The sequence below is a fragment of the Podarcis melisellensis genome (assembly GCF_964234715.1).
Source record: "Podarcis melisellensis genome assembly, chromosome: 2".
Lineage (NCBI taxonomy): Eukaryota > Metazoa > Chordata > Lepidosauria > Squamata > Lacertidae > Podarcis > Podarcis melisellensis.
In genome coordinates this window covers 59,589,321-59,605,191 of record NC_138529.1, presented here as the reverse complement: position 1 = coordinate 59,605,191, position 15,871 = coordinate 59,589,321, and the positions used below count along the sequence as shown (strand labels likewise).

The 15,871-nt window shown below is 38.8% G+C and overlaps 1 protein-coding gene across 2 annotated transcripts; it reads left to right on the top strand.

Annotated features, from left to right (window-relative positions):
- The first annotated feature begins 727 nt into the window (after window positions 1-727).
- On the top strand, window positions 728-14,720 carry CLK4 (CDC like kinase 4). 2 transcript variants are annotated; one of them, XM_081900633.1, is made up of 13 exons: window positions 728-873; window positions 6,415-6,566; window positions 7,735-7,951; window positions 9,069-9,156; window positions 9,524-9,590; window positions 10,146-10,262; window positions 10,360-10,526; window positions 10,628-10,722; window positions 11,372-11,501; window positions 11,763-11,845; window positions 13,094-13,173; window positions 14,194-14,281; window positions 14,363-14,720. In XM_081900633.1, exons 2-13 carry the CDS (start codon window positions 6,415-6,417, stop codon window positions 14,501-14,503), a joined length of 1,425 nt encoding a protein of 474 aa, XP_081756759.1. In that variant the 5' UTR covers window positions 728-873; the 3' UTR covers window positions 14,504-14,720. The 2 variants fall into 2 exon arrangements, with proteins under 2 accessions (XP_081756759.1, XP_081756758.1); XM_081900632.1 differs by having other exon boundaries at window positions 7,732-7,951.
- The last annotated feature ends 1,151 nt before the right edge of the window (window positions 14,721-15,871 follow it).

Here is a 15,871-nt window from a genome sequence, read left to right as displayed (position 1 = left end):
TCCAGGGCAAGCCTAAGCATGTTTGCTCAGACGTAGGTCCTACTAGATTTAGTGGCGCTTACTTACTCCCAAGTAAGCAAGGCTGTTATCATACACCACCATCACTCATCTAGCCAACTTCTGTCTGTCCTCCCAGCAGAACTCCCGCTGTGGGCGGGGCCTCAGCTGGAATGAAAACGCAGAACCTACATTCCCCGAGCCAATCCCGCTTTATATAGAGATAGGAAATTATAGAGGAGAAAATCCCATTGTCAGGAGACAGTTTTCAGGTTGCATTTCATGCTGTTTCCAATTCACAGGGCTGGAGTGCAGAACCTTGCAAGATCTTAAAAGAAGCGTGTCTCCTTCCCCGCCACTTCAAACAACAGCAAACCCCCAAAAGGTAGCATCAGAAACAGAGGACCCCCCCTTTCAAAAGTTGGGAACGTAAGAGCCCTCAGGTCAAAGGCTTATATAAAATCCCAACCAGTGGCCAACAACTAGGTGCCTTCCATAACAACAGCAATAACAACATTTGTACCCCGCCCATCTGGCTGCTTTCCCCATGCCATTCACACACACATCAAACAAGCCCACAAGCAAGACCCGCGCACAGGAGAAGCGCTCTCTGTTTTTGCAGCTGCTTTCTGTCCCAGCTGCTGCGACAAACCAGAAACAAAAAGCGTCGTTCACAGCCCACGCAGAAGTCGGACATTGTTTGCGTGTGTGTGCGCGCGCCTGTATATATTATAAGTCTACGCATCAGCACGTGTGACGCAACCCCGCAATTACGGGCGTGGCTAGGGAGAGGGAGAGGGAGAAGAGGGAAGCCGCCATTTTGTTTGTTTGTGGACGGAAGAAGACACGTTTATCCTTCGCAGCTCGCCGTTGAGCGTAAGTGGCGGAGGGACGGGAAGCGGCCCGTTTCTCTCTCTCTCTCTCTCTCTCTCTCTCTCTCTCTCTCTCTCTCTCTCTCTCTCTCTCTCTCTCTCTCTCTCGCTAGGCCCTTTGTAGGGGCGGGAAACCGGGTCCTTGTTTTGCTCTGTGGGGCTTCCATTCCTCTCACACTCCCCACCCCCACAGTCGTTGGGATATAGAGAGTAAGAGGATGCAAGGTAGGGAATATTTTTTTACGCGTTAAAAGCGTGTTGTTGTTTTTTTAAGACCTCGCTTGGAGGGGCGGATTTGAGCTTCGGAGACGGAGGCCTCCAGCACTTCTTAACATGTAAACCTTCCCCTCACCCCCTAGACTTGTGCAGCCCGGGGGGGGGGTAGGTGGGTGGGCAGGGCCGGATTTAGGTTTGATGAGGCCCTAAGCTACTGAAGATAATGGGGCCCTTTATATGTCCAGCTGTCCTTTGTCAACAACAAATTGTCGCTGTTTTTTGTGTTGAATATATGCTATATGGTAATTTATGGACCTAGTAGGTATATAAAGCCATTTGCCCATAACAAAATATGTGATATTTTAGGGAGCAGGCTAGCAAGTGGGGCCCATTACTTACATCATAGGAGCCTACACAACACAAAACACTGTTGCTGTATGTAGGTTTTATTTTATTTGTTTTTTATCTTATATTTTGGAAATTTACATCCAGTTTAAATTTTTGGGCAGCTCCCAAGAGAGTGGGGCCCTAAGCTATAGCTTGTGTAACTTATACATAAAAGTGGCACTGGGCAGGGGGGAAGGACCCTTAAGCAGGAGAGCCTGAGGTCCCTCTCCTGATGAAATGTCCGCTCTCCTTGGATTGGGGACAGCAGTCTCTTCTGTGCGGTAGGATGCAAGTGTGGCTTCCAGAGAGTGGCAAAGCCCAGCATTTCTAGTTTTAGAATTAAGCCCTACCACGAAGAAGCAACACTTCTTATAGCTAATGCATATTTTACACAGACAGCCTTGATGGAAGCATTGGGTTCAGGGTGCACACAGAATAAAACACCCAATTAGTTTTGGAATAGAAAGCATGTTTTTTTTTCATAAACGTTGACGGATGTGACAGTTCAATCCGAGTGTTTAAACATGTGGAGCTTCCCGTTAGAATTGATTTTAAAACATCCTGGAAGTGCAAACGAATAACTTTCTGACTATGGGAGAATACCTTTCATCACCAAGTGATCGTGGGCGCAGAAATGTAGGCTTGGGGGTGGTGTCATTTTGCAGGCCATCTAGTCCATCCTCCTGCTTCATGCAGGAAATTGAGTCCCAGAGCATTCTTAGTTGATAGCTGCATAGGTTATGTCTCAATCCATTTGGGATTAGTGGAGATACCTTTCAGATCCAGTGTTGGCTCCAGGCTTGAGAATGGCCCTCTTTTCACTTTAGAACTTTACCTACTGATTTTGAAACAGTCCTCCAAGAAGTTGGAGAATTTGTAGCTTTCTTGACACCGCAGATATTCCAGGGTTGATGGGCTTATTGCTATCTGCTTCACATTCTTCTCATGCCATTTTGAGTAACCCCAACAGCTCTTCCCTCCCCAACTCAATGTAAGCTGAAATGGCTATTTAAATGAGAGTCCAATTAACCAAAATACAGGAGCTCAAATAAAAGTGTCAGTCAAAATTTTTCATCCGGGTGGGAATGAAAATTTGGTTACTCAGGTAAACAGCAGAGGGTAGGAAAGTGAAGTCGACCACTTGAACAGGGATTGTTTTGTCTTTAAAGTATGCCCCCCCTTTTTTTAGTATGTCCCACTTTTTAGAACAGGTTGGGGAGCTATATTGGATGGAATATTATACTCCGGTAATATTTTGATACGTATTTAATTAATGTCCTGTATGGATGTTTTAATCGTGGAAATCTGACACAAATTATGATTGAGTTTGATTTGTTTGTGTTCATAACTGTTTGCTGAAGCCTTGAGCGGTCTGCCTATGAGAAGACCTATTTTATTTAAATATTTTTATGGTGCTTTCAGTCCCAAAATGCTTGAACTTTTCAGGTTTTATATAGATCTGTAATATAATATTGAGAGCTAACAGATGATGAAATGTTATCCAGCAAGGTGGGATTTAAGTTACACAGCTAACCTTCAAATGACTAATGCACAGTGAAACCTTAAAGCATATACCGTATTTTTCGCTCCATAAGACACACTTTTCCTACTAAAAAGTAAGGGGAAATGTGTGTGTGTCTTATGGAGCGAATGCAGGCAGGAGAAGCGGCTCTTGCTGACTTTTCGGTGAGGTGGGAAAAGGGACCGTCCCACCTTCCGGCTCAATGGAAAGCCAGCAAGAACCGCGCCGAGCGTGTCTGCCGCTCTTGCTGGCTTTTTGGTGAGGTGGGAGAAGGGACTGACAGGCTTACTGTAATTCAAGCAAAGGGAGAGCCGTTTACACGTGTGTAAGCGGCTCTTACTCTACTTGCTTTACAATGAGCCGGAAGGAGGGGCAGAGGGCAGCCCCTTCCACCCCTCCCCCCAGCTGACTATACCAGTAATTCAAGCAAGGGGAGAGCGGCTTACAGGGCTTCTACCCTGGTGTCGTCTCCTCTTTTTGCTCCGGTTCCAGCAACGCAAGGCAGCTGCCCACCACAGGCGTGCACAAATGTGAGCTCTCCCTTCCCTCCATCTTCCAACTTCAATAAAATATTGGGGGGGGGCAGGTAAGCCCCACCTCACATACCGCAATTCAGCCTTGTAGTTCAACAACATCAGGGGACCCACAGGTTGAGAACTGCTGCGGTCTCAAGACAAAGTGCATGCACACTATATGAATAACAATGCCCATCAACATGGGGGGGGGACTCCCTCAAATATTTAATGGGGGGGAGGCACCTAGGCCTCTAGGAGTTGGCTGCTATGCCTAAGACAATTCAAGAAAGTGATGCGTATGCTATAATATTAATAAACTTTTAGGGTGATACGGTAATTTTTTTTTATACAGACTGTATGTTGGCTATGTTTACTGTGATGCCATTAGTTAAAGGTATGGTCAGCACTCAGTGGTAAACATTGGCGAAACCGTACATTACTGACAGTTTGTACATCACTGTATTTTCTTGCAGAAAACCTCCCCCATTCTGATAAGGATGATAAAGCAGAAAAGACTAGCATATAAGATTCCTTTTAAACTAGAGGTAGTAAAATATGCTAAGGAGCATGGAAACAGAGCAGCGGAGAGACATTTTGGGTCACCTCCAACTGAAAAAATGATAAGAGAGTGGAGGAAACAGGAGGATCAGCTGCAAAAAGCAGATAAAAGTAAGCACACTTTTCGTGGAAATGCTGCAAAGAGGCCACAGTTGGACGTGGCCATGAAAGAATGGATCAAAAATCACCGAAAGAATGGCTTCGCAGTCTCTACAAAAATGATAATATATGAAGCCAAACGCATTGCTGTAGAGAAAGGCATTCACGATTTTACTGGATCACCATCATGGTGCTACAGATTTATGAAGCAATATGGCCTTGCTATGTGCACCAAAACTAGAATTGCACAAAAAATGCCAGAAGAATATGAATCTAAGATTCTGTCTTTTCATAAATTTGTAATTGATGCTAGGAAGAGAAATGGATTTGAAATTGGCCAGATTTGGAATATGGATGAAGTCCCGCTAATCTTTGATGTGCCATCTAATAGGACTGTTGATCTGAAAGATACCAAAACTATCGCCGTGAAAACCTCAGGACGTGAGAAAACCTATTGCACAGTTGTGTTGTCTTGCTGTGCAGACGGCACCAAATTGCCACCCATGTTAATTTTCAAAAGGAAAACATTTCCAGAAGAAGTGATTCCACGAGGAATTGTTGTACATGTTCATGAGAAAGGATGGATGGACGAAAATGGAATGAGAGTATGGGTTGAAAAAGTGTGGTCCAAACGTCCTGGAGGGCTTTTGAAAAAACCTGCCTTATTAGTACTTGACCAGTTTAGAGCACATATTAGCGAAATTACAAAAAAGTGCTTTAAAGAAGTCAAGACTCATCTAGCTGTAATTCCTGGAGGTCTTACCAGCCAGTTGCAACCTCTCGACGTTTCCATCAACAAGCCATTTAAGGTCTCTATGCGAAAAGAACAGAACAAATGGATGGCTGCTGGTAATCATGATCTGACACCTACTGGACGAATGAAGGGGCCCACTGTCACTCAAGTTTGTGAATGGGTGAAAACATCATGGCACTCAGTGAAGGAGGAAATCATTCTACAGTCATTCAAAAAATGTGGCATTAGCAATGCTTTGGATGGAAACGAAGATGGTATTTTATATGAAGATAGTGAAGAAAGTGATGTCAGTGATTGAGCAACTGAGCTTCATAAATTCTGACTGTAGCACTGATGAGTTGTTAGGGTTCAAAGAAGACTAGAAAAGTACCCGAACCTTAAGGTCTCTCTTCACTTGTTAATGACAGTGATGATGGTTCTTAATGCCACTGTTGACTGCTGTTCACTTTATTTACATGGTTGTAATATGATTCTGATATACCGGTTGTTTATTAAATAGTTTAGTACAACATTTGATTCAGAATATTTTTTTTCTTGTTTTCCTCCTTTAAAAACTAGGTGCATCTTATGGTGCGAAAAATATATGGTAACTTGATTCTTAAGAGGAAATTAGTGTGGGAGGGTAGTTTCAAAACCAATTTGACACATATATAGTATATCAATCAGATTTAATAATGGATGAAGAAAATAGGTTTTCATCTATAAGTATTTCTATTCATAAAACCATGGGGTATGATATGCAGTTCCATTTCTTAAATACTCTTGGTTCCATCCTCTAAGTAAATATTTCTAGTCCTTGTGATTGCAAAGTTTGAAATACACTAATCTTGATTGTTTTGTACAGTGGTACCTCTGGTTGCGAACGGGATCCGTTCCGGAGCCCCGTTTCCAACATGAGCAGAACGCAACGCACGTCTGCACGTGCATGGGTCGCGATTCGCCGCTTATGCGCATGCACATGGCGTCATTTTGTGCGTCTGTGCATGTGCGAGTGGTGAAACCTGGAAGTAACCATTTCCGGTACTTCTGGGTCGCCGTGGGACGTATCTTGAAAGAATGTACCATGAAGCGGACGTAACAAGAGGTATGACTGTATATTCGTTGGTCTTCCTTATGAGATAGATAATGTAACCTAGGTCCAAGTGAAACAAGGGCAGGGATACCAGAGCAACAAGATGGGGCAGCTGCAAATAGTCTGTATTGATGATATATTCTCACCCCACACTTGTTTTATTTATTCACATTTTCAGTTGTAAATGCCTTTCACAGACTAAAGTTATTTCACAACCCAATCTTTGTATGTTCACTCAGAAGCCCGTTCCACTGTGTACTGTGTGATTTACTCCCAAGTAAGTGTGCACAGGTGTGTGCTATCTAGGCGTTAGCCCTGTTTAACATCTAAATAAACACGTGCAGGAGGGGGTTGTTAATCTCTCATCTTTATTTTCTCATTGAAATGTAACCTTTTTGCTTTGGTATATTTTCCTGTGTTAGATGAAGCACTCAAAGCCAACGCAGTGCTCTGGGCAGGGTGAAAGAAGGAGCTGGGATGAAGAAAAGAGCACACATAGCCAAAAGCGCAGGCGGAAGTCACATAGCAGTGAAAGAGAAGGCAGATGCTATAAATCACTTAAAAGTGCCAACAGGTAAATGACTCTTGACTTAATGATCATCTAACTAGATGTAACTTAAATCTTTTATTGATTTACATTTGTCGTTTTTAAGTTTTCATATTGCAGTTACAATCAGAGTTTTTCAGTGGTAGTTCACTTTAAAATGAATAATACTTGCTGTGATGTTATTCATTATTTCTTTCATCTTGAGCGTATGGAAATGAGCAAAAGCTTTTAAAGCACTATTTAAGAAGGCAATTGTGGTCCAGATTGCTTTCAGATATATCTGTGTGGCACACACATATGTGTAGTTATGTGTATATGTAGACAGTGCCGTATTAATACATCAGTATATACATATAGATGAAAGGTGATTCATTTCTAATCCATGCTTTCTCCCTCCATGCTTTCTGCCTGAAATTGCTGCAGCCCTCTCTCTTGCTCACTGATTTGTCTCTGATCTCCCTCCCCCAGTGATTTCTGCCCACCAGCAAAACACAAATAAGGAAGTGGGCAGACTCTCATTTGGTTATCTGATTCAGCTATTTGTGTAGTGAGGTTTTGATATAATACTTTGTGTTTGGATAAGTTGAGATTTTGGAGAAAGTGTTCCAATAGTGGGACCTTTATATTTACTGATATAAATAAAAGTCCAATTTGACTCTGACTTGTTTTCTGTACTGCTTTGTATGGGTGCTTTGTATGGGTTTCTGAAATCAGGCCCTTTGAATTGGTAGTTATTTTGCTCTAGGCCTTCACTATTCACCTAGCTCTTGACCGTTGTTAGTTTTGAATGTAACTTCATGAGATTTAGTGTTATCAGCAAGTGAGATAGAGCAAGGCTGATGAATAATAAAGCTGTCCTGAGAAAGCAGTCATTGCCTTTGAAGAAGAGGCAGTTTATGACTTTCTTGTGAATCCAAGTGATGCATTGAATTAGTGATTTTCCTTTTGGGAGCACTCCATACTTGCACAAGTTATTTAAACACAGGTTTTCATATTGTTGCAATGTACATGGGAAAGTTTACTAGACTTTCTTGAAAATCTAGCAGGAAGGGTGTAATTCTTGTGATGAGCTCAAGATAATAAGTGTCTTAGTATACTTTTAATTTATTTACATTTTGATGGTGGGTAGATTTATCTTTCAACAAGATTTTTTTTAAAAAAGTTGAAAAAAATAAATTTTATTTGTTTTCAGCAGCTACTTGGAAGATAGATCCATAACTAAGAGAGACCGTCATGACCGAAGATACGTTGAGGAGTATATAAATGACTTCCGTGATGTAGATGACTATAAGCATTGCAGAGAGTATGAAAAGAGTCGCCAACATCATTTTAGCAAATCCTCTGGTCAAAGTGGGAAAAGTAGTCATAAAAGAAAGCATAAGAAACATGACCCCCATGACAGCTTGTATTCGGTATGCATACTTTAAAAATGTATTAACAATGTATTAGTGTTTTAAGTTTCTTCACGGAGTATCAGATTCTCTGAGTATCAATATTTTAAAAGTTTCAGTTACCTGAGCTACAATTAAACGTGGGTTCTCTTAATCTGCTGTAAATATATACATAGCATGTATTCAGACATTTGAAAATGTTTACATAGTGAGTGGTGCCAACCACATGAGTTTTTGTCTGAAGTTTTCAAAAACTTGAATGATTTCTTAGTTGAGCTGGTAGAGAGAAGCAGTCAAGTGCTGTTCTCATTTGAATGAGTTTTATATCCTTTTGAAGCCACTCTTTCCATCCCATCTCCAAAGACACAGAAGGTATTAATTTACATGGAATTAGGCTGTGAAAAAAGTCTAATGAATTCAGCATGTTTCTATTCAGTAGTTTAGTTCAGTCCCATGCAAATTTTGATCATTCACTGATCCGTCAGAAAGCATTCCCTCTACCAATTAGCAAGGAAAGGAGTTTGGATTTTCCAGAAACAGTATGACACTGCTGATGTCTACATTCAAATTTAGGATTATTATGGTTTAAATAGTATTTGTACTATTGAATCAATACACTCAGAATATTAGATTGCAGACTGCATTTCATGAAGTATGAATATTTTCCCTTTAGCTTTTTTAAATATGGAAGAAAAATTGCTTTGAAGTTCTGCTTTTTTAATAATAATTATTTTAAAATAATTTGCTAAATATTCAAGGAGATCAGACCTAGTTATTTCAAAAAAGTAGACACAAATGACAAAATCTTTTCAAATAGCAAAAGTAAATATTTACATTGCAAATTTAAATTTTAGTCTTCAATTAATCCATAATTTGAGAACAAAATTGTGTTGTGTTTCTGTTGTCTTACTACTCTTAAATATTTATCTGAAAATCTGTTCCTTGCCATGTTTTTCTTCTGTAACATAAACTGTGCCCTGTGAATTTCTGGGGACTGAATTTGAAATTGCTCCTGCCAACTGTTCGTGGCCTGGTGCGTAACTGAATGCCTGAATATCCCCGCTGAATGAATTGCGTATTCTACCCTGAATTCACTCTGATATATTGATTGGCTGGACGATCTTGGTGCCGTTTCCAGAAGAGTCACCGAAGGAAAAGATCCAGGAGTGTAGAGGATGAGGAGGGTCACCTGATCTGTCAAAGTGGAGACGTACTAAGAGCAAGATGTATAGAATATTTTTCAACCCTTTTTTTAAAAAATCAGCAAAAAATCTGTTTAGACTAGTATGTTAGAAGAGGAGTAGGGGTGGGGGGGGATAAAAAATCTTCATTGCCCTCTCTTGTCTTTTCTTTTGTCTTTGTATTATTTTACATTTCTTTTCATTTCTGTATTCTTAAATATTGCTATTCAATGCTACAATAGTAAATGCAGCTTAAGTTTAGACTGATAGCTAGATAGCTGTTTCATGACACCTATCCAATAAAATAATGTTTTCAAAGGCAAACATTAAGTTAATGTTTTTACTACGACATGCTTTAACAATGTTAATCTTTGTTCAGCTACTTCAATAAAAGCTTTGGTTTATTTTTTAGATGAAATTATTTCAACTTTAGGGGAAGGTGCTTTTGGAAAAGTAGTAGAATGCATTGATCATCACATGTAAGTATGCAATGTTTTCAATAGTATCTCTGAAACAATGTTTTCCATCTGAAGGTAGAAATCCAATGTACATGCTATCCAATGTACATGAAGTTTTGTGAGACTTAAGAACAGAAAATTAGACAATAATATTTCTGTAATACAGTATTTTGAAATAAATAACAGGTGCATTTCAACAAACACACCATCCCCAGTAAGAAGCAGTTCTCCCCACCAACAGCTGTTTTTTCAATTCTCCTTGTGGACATCTGGGTGCACCTGGCTTTAATTTGTGTAATGCAACTTTCAGTCATACTTGGGCTAACAGTAGAAGTTATTTCATTCTTAACATTAATAATTAGATGCTCACTGCAGTTGCTATGTTCTTCTGTGAACATGTACAACAAATAAAACGGATGATAGCACAAAGTTGTTAGCTTTTTTGTCTCAAAAATAAGTGTTATAATAAGTGTAAAATAACCATGATTTACCGATGCATCCAGTCTACAGTAGAATGCTTGACACTTGGTTGAAAATGGGCAAATTTAATTGACAGTATTTTACTTTACTCCATAGGAAAGGGATGCATGTAGCTATAAAAATTGTGAAAAGTGTTGGTAGATACCGAGAAGCAGCTCGTTCAGAAATTCAGGTATTGGAGCACTTAAATGCCTTGGATCCTGGCAGCAGATTGTAAGTATAAACTAGAATGAAAGCATTATTTTAAACAGTATTCAATTACCAATTGTTTTTATTCAGTTATTGTTCTGGTTGCTTTCTTTTTTTCTAGCTGTTGTGTACAGATGCTGGAATCGTTTGAACATCATGGCCATGTTTGCATTGTATTTGAGCTGCTGGGACTCAGTACTTATGACTTTATTAAAGAAAATAGCTTTTTGCCTTTTCCTATTGAACTTATTAGGAAGATGGCTTATCAGATTTGTCATTCTATAAACTGTAAGTACGTTTTAAAATTTAAAGAATTTTTCCATAACCTAAAATTATAGGCATTGATTTGAGTTTTGCGTTCCTACTTTCTCTCTCTCTTTTTTTGGCAGTCTTGCATCACAATAAGTTGACTCATACAGATCTGAAACCTGAAAATATTTTATTTGTAGAATCTGATTATATAGTAAAGTATAATTCTAAAATGGTAAGTTCACTTGCTTTAAGACTTCTTCCCAGTGGGCTGTTTCTACTTTTTTATGGTCAACCATGCCATATACAATTTCTAAGTTTTGCTCGCATCAAGCAGCCTTTACCATAACACAAGATATATTCAAGTGCATATTCAGGTATTCTACTTAAGTACTTTGTGGCTGCTAAGACCAAAATCTATTGATAAATGATAGTAAAGGCCTTGAACAGAAGATCAGTCATTTTTTCACATTTATGTGAAGATGCAGCAGATGTGCTGATGACAAAGCAAACCAGTACTTGTACTACTAATTGTTATGTTGATATGGTTTCTCACAAGGCTTATGGATATAGTATAGTTAAGGAACTGTGAAACTATGGATTTCCATTTTCTATGTAAAAATTAGTTCACCTAGGTTAGCTGTTGTATCATTGCTCTTAATATGAAAAGCATGGCTTGTTAAACTACATTTGCCTTAGGTAATTATAGAGGCTTCCCCCACTCCCAAATAGGAAGAAGGAGATTTTGCCAATTCCATGTGCATGAACAGTAGACCCAGAACGGAGTAAATCTGCAGAAAGCATGATTTGTTAAGTCTTTGTGTTAACAATGAGATTCAACTTCTTTTTTAAAAATAATAATGTTCATTTTGACTTTGTTACAGAGGCGGGATGAACGGACACTGAAAAATACAGATATTAAAATTGTAGACTTTGGAAGTGCAACATATGACAATGAACATCATAGCACTTTAGTGTCTACAAGGCACTACAGAGCACCTGAAGTTATATTAGGTTAGTAGAGAATTTTCCTGGAAATGTAACAATTCAAGGAAACGTATTTAAATAATATTTATATAATTTAAACATTTGAAAAATTACTTTTAATATTCATGTATAATATTACTGCTTAGTTGTGTTCCATAAAAGTGGAGGAAAATAGTAAATCTAAGAATGGTGGATGGTTTATGAAATAACCTCAAGATTGTTCAGGAGATGGCTTTCTAGTCTGGATTGAATTTTCAACTAACTAATGTTTTGTGAATTGTGTTATAGCCCTTGGGTGGTCCCAACCCTGTGATGTCTGGAGCATAGGATGCATTCTGATTGAATATTACCTTGGTTTTACAGTCTTTCAGGTATGTGTATGTCATTTTTATTTAGAACTTTTCACTTGAGTTGCAGTTGAAAATCTGGTTTAAAATATATGTTAATGCTTTCATTTTCATTTTTGGCATTTCTACAAGTATGTAGAGTTGAAATGCTCGAAATGTTAAATGTACCCTAGTCCTGCAAATGTTTCATAACACACTAACATTTAAAGACTTTGGCTGAGATTGTTTGGAGAACAAAGTTACTTTGTAAAATGTGTGGAAAGAGTTTGAGCTGCATCCATTAGAGCCACTCAGCTGACGGTAAGGTCTCCACCTGCAGATCAGGGAAGGAAGTTTTCAGCTCTTACCCCAGGGTCACCCTTAAATCCTCCCCTGACAGTCCCCAAACCCTCTGGAGTAGATTTAGGGTCGGCTATGAAGTCAGAAGGGTGCAATCGCCAAAAATTGCACCCCTTTCTGTTCGGTTTAAGGAATCTGTACCATTAACTGAGTGTCACTGTTGGATACAATCCAGTATATTTATGGTATACTTGTCGATAACATCTTTGGAGGGACTGCACGCTTTTTGGTATAATGTAGATCTGAAACTGCTGCACAATACTGGGGCTTCTATCGTGCTTATGCCAGAATTCTTTCTGTTATCAATTTTTATGGGCCACAACAAGGATATGCTATTCAAGGACCTGCTGTTATTTCTGTTGGTCATTGCTGGACAAACAGTTGCTCAGCAGTAGAAGTTTCTGAACACTTGGGACTTACTGTGTGTATTAGAAATGTCTGGTTGGTGGTGACAGCAGAAAAACTGACACATAAGAGACAAGGAAAAACCACAGCCTTTTTCTGCCACTTGTTGGATATTTATTACATCTGCTTCTAACAACAGCCTGCAAAAAAACACATTTTCAGTTAATTTCAGTTATTTGGGAAGTTTAATGTTTTTCTGACCTCATTTGAGACTTAATTACAAATTTCAATTCTCTGTATGATCTTGGTTATACCAGTTCTTTTTTCTGTTTTCTTTATTCTGCATTCCTTGGTTTGTTTCCTTCTGGTGTTCCATAAAGCTGAAAACCTGAGCGGTGGGTGGGAATGTTATACTTAGAAGATTAACAACACTGAGTTAGAGGGGGAAAACAACGCCTCTATACCACTGTATAACTTTTTAAAATCATGTTTATGGGCAAAGTATATTTTGATTCTAACTTCAGCAGTTGGTAATGTGACAAAGAATAAATATTGCATACATTCAATTCCTGCCCCTCCCCTTTCCAGACACATGACAGTAAGGAACATCTGGCAATGATGGAGAGGATACTAGGACCTTTACCCACACACATGATTAAAAAATCAAGGTAAATTTATTTTAAATTGTATAAATGTTCTATACAAGTGGTTAAAAATATGCTTTGTTTTCTGTTTTTGTAAACTACTTAAGCCTGCAGTTATAATTGTATATGCCACTTACACATTCTGCAGTTAAGAAATTAAACTGAACAGAAATTTCCATTTCATTGACTGTTGGAATTCTTACATGATTTTGTGATTGTCATTACATGAAAAGAAAATGCTAAGAACAACAGGAGACACCAGTAGTTATTATGAAACAAGGGGAGTTGGTCTGTCCAATTGAAATTTATCACTTCAATCCTGTTGAGCTACAACATATATAATGGATCTGAATATGTACTCTGGGCTCTCCCTCTCTTTCTCCCCTGTATTTGAAATTCACAGTTGATTTTAGCAGCAGCTGTTTAATTTCATTGTTTGACTTGTAGAGACCAAAGTGGTAGGGAAGCTCTCCTCCCCCCTCCCCCCCACTGCTCTATATTGAGATGCTGCTGTGGGATTTCTAGACCTTCCTCTTGGCTTCCTGAGGAGGAGAAACAGCAGAGTAAGACCAAGCACAGCAATCCATGAGTAAATAACAGAAGGGTGGTGGGGAAGTGAGGAAATATGCTTAAGAGATGAAAGAGCACAGGGGAGCTTAGGTAAGAGACTTGCAAGGATGGACACCCATTCTTTGAAGCTTGCATTTAAGACTGATATCCTATGTACACAGTGGAATGCATCCACTGATCTCAGTGGGACCTGCTTCCAAGGACACGTGAAGTAGCAATGGCCACAAAGCTGACAGTGGTCAGATTGTTCAGAGGAAGAACTTTTGGAACCTTAGAAACTATTGTCGGGAAAAGATCTGATGAAGATTATACCTGTCAGGATGTGTAAAGGAAGTGGCCCAGAGCTCACAGAAATGGTGAGAGAAAGGAATCAAAGAGAATCAGCTGGAAATTAAAAATATCTCAAGGACAAGGGGAGGAAGGCTGCAACTAAAAAAAGAAAGGATATATTTCATGTAGCTTTTTTGTATACAGGAAACGTTACTTCCACCATGACCAGTTGGACTGGGATGAACATAGTTCTGCAGGTCGCTATGTTAGGAGGCGGTGTAAACCACTAAAGGTAAGAGAGTACTATTTTCTTCCCTCTACTTGATTCTGGAATCCAAAGAGATGTATCTAAAGTTTCTTTCTCTTTTTCCAGGAATTCATGCACTGTCATGATAAAGACCATAAAAATCTTTTTGACCTTATTCGTAGGATGTTGGAGTATGACCCTGTCAAGAGAATTACTCTAGATGAAGCCCTGGAGCATCATTTTTTTGACCCTTTAAAAAATAGATAAACTCATTTGATCTATCTTCCTCCAAAGAGACGATAAGACTGTGTCAGTTAACAACATAATGTGAGAAGATGTAAATAATAAAATATTTTTTCAATTTATTTTGTAAATATTACCATAAATTTTTTGTATCGATGCTGTGGCTCTCTTGTTGAACAGTTGTGGTATTACTGATCATGGATGCATTAATGTACACATTAAATTTTTTCATTTTCTACAAGTGATTGCACTTTTTTGAATTGATATTTTGAAGACTGTAACATGGTTAAACATTGTTGGACCATTTTAGTACCGAGTGTTTTTGGGACTGAAGTCAGTGTTTGGGAAAGGTCCTTTTTTAGGCTCAATGTTTCCTTAAATTGTTGTATTTAGGCAGGTTTAAAATTTTATTAACCTTTTAAAATACTACAGTATTTGAAATGAGATCTAGTTTGATTGCCTGCCTGCCATTTTATTTTTCAGAATATATTTACCAGCCATTTTAATTAATGAGTGCATTGTTTCCCCATTTGTATTAAGTTGATTTGTAAAATCTACTTTATTTCATTTGGGAGGTGAGATATTAAAGTTGAAAAGTAAAAGCATTGTATTAATTGGGTGAAATCCAGTGTTGTTCATGTGTGAGCATTCACACTTCCACTCATGTAATGGGACTTACCCTTTTTCTTCATGCCTACAGAATCAGCTCCACAGGAATCTGATCCTCTGGAGCAGATTTGGTGTGGTCAGCTGCGGGGGGGGGGGAGGAAAGTCCAGTTGTGCAAGCAAAACTTCACTTGTCCACTGTTGGATTTCACCAGTTATCCTTATGAATGTGATTGTTTATGGTAGGCAGATTGTGCTCTTGGTGCTTGAATATTGGGGGTGTGGATAAAAAACCATGCTTTACCTTTGCCAAAAATTGCTAGATAATTCTACTTCCTGGTCTGCTAAAGAGACCAGAAATTGCAGCTAGCGATATTATTCACATTTTCATTATCAACTTTAAAGTAGCATGTGTCTCAGCATTGAATCTTTTAATATTATATTTAAGGTCTGTTACAGCATTTGGATTTATGTAATGAGCCTTGTCACATGATGTTTAACATCCTGTATAGTATCTTCAAGGAAAAGTAATAATAAATGTACTTACTACATGTATAGCCTGTTCTTCACCAAGATCAGTGTACATAGGATTCTTCTTATTCTCACAACAGTCCTGTGTGGTAGGATAGTCTGAGAGATGGTAACTAGCACTCAGTGATGTTAACAAAAGAAAATGTCAATGAATGTGTATTGTCGCAATCCAGATAGGGGTTAGCAAATCAGCCAATTGCCCAGTCAAATGATATTATTTGGTTGTCATTGTGTAGGTGACAGCTTGGTATATGA

Excerpts from the sequence above, each read along its gene's own strand:
- CLK4 (XM_081900632.1), top strand. The coding sequence starts at position 6,415 with ATGAAGCACTCAAAGCCAACGCAGTGCTCTGGGCAGGGTGAAAGAAGG. Across the intron at positions 10,263-10,359 it reads TTGGATCCTGGCAGCAGATT|CTGTTGTGTACAGATGCTGG; the intron begins GTAAGTATAAAC and ends CTTTTTTTCTAG. Across the intron at positions 10,723-11,371 it reads TAAAGTATAATTCTAAAATG|AGGCGGGATGAACGGACACT; the intron begins GTAAGTTCACTT and ends ACTTTGTTACAG.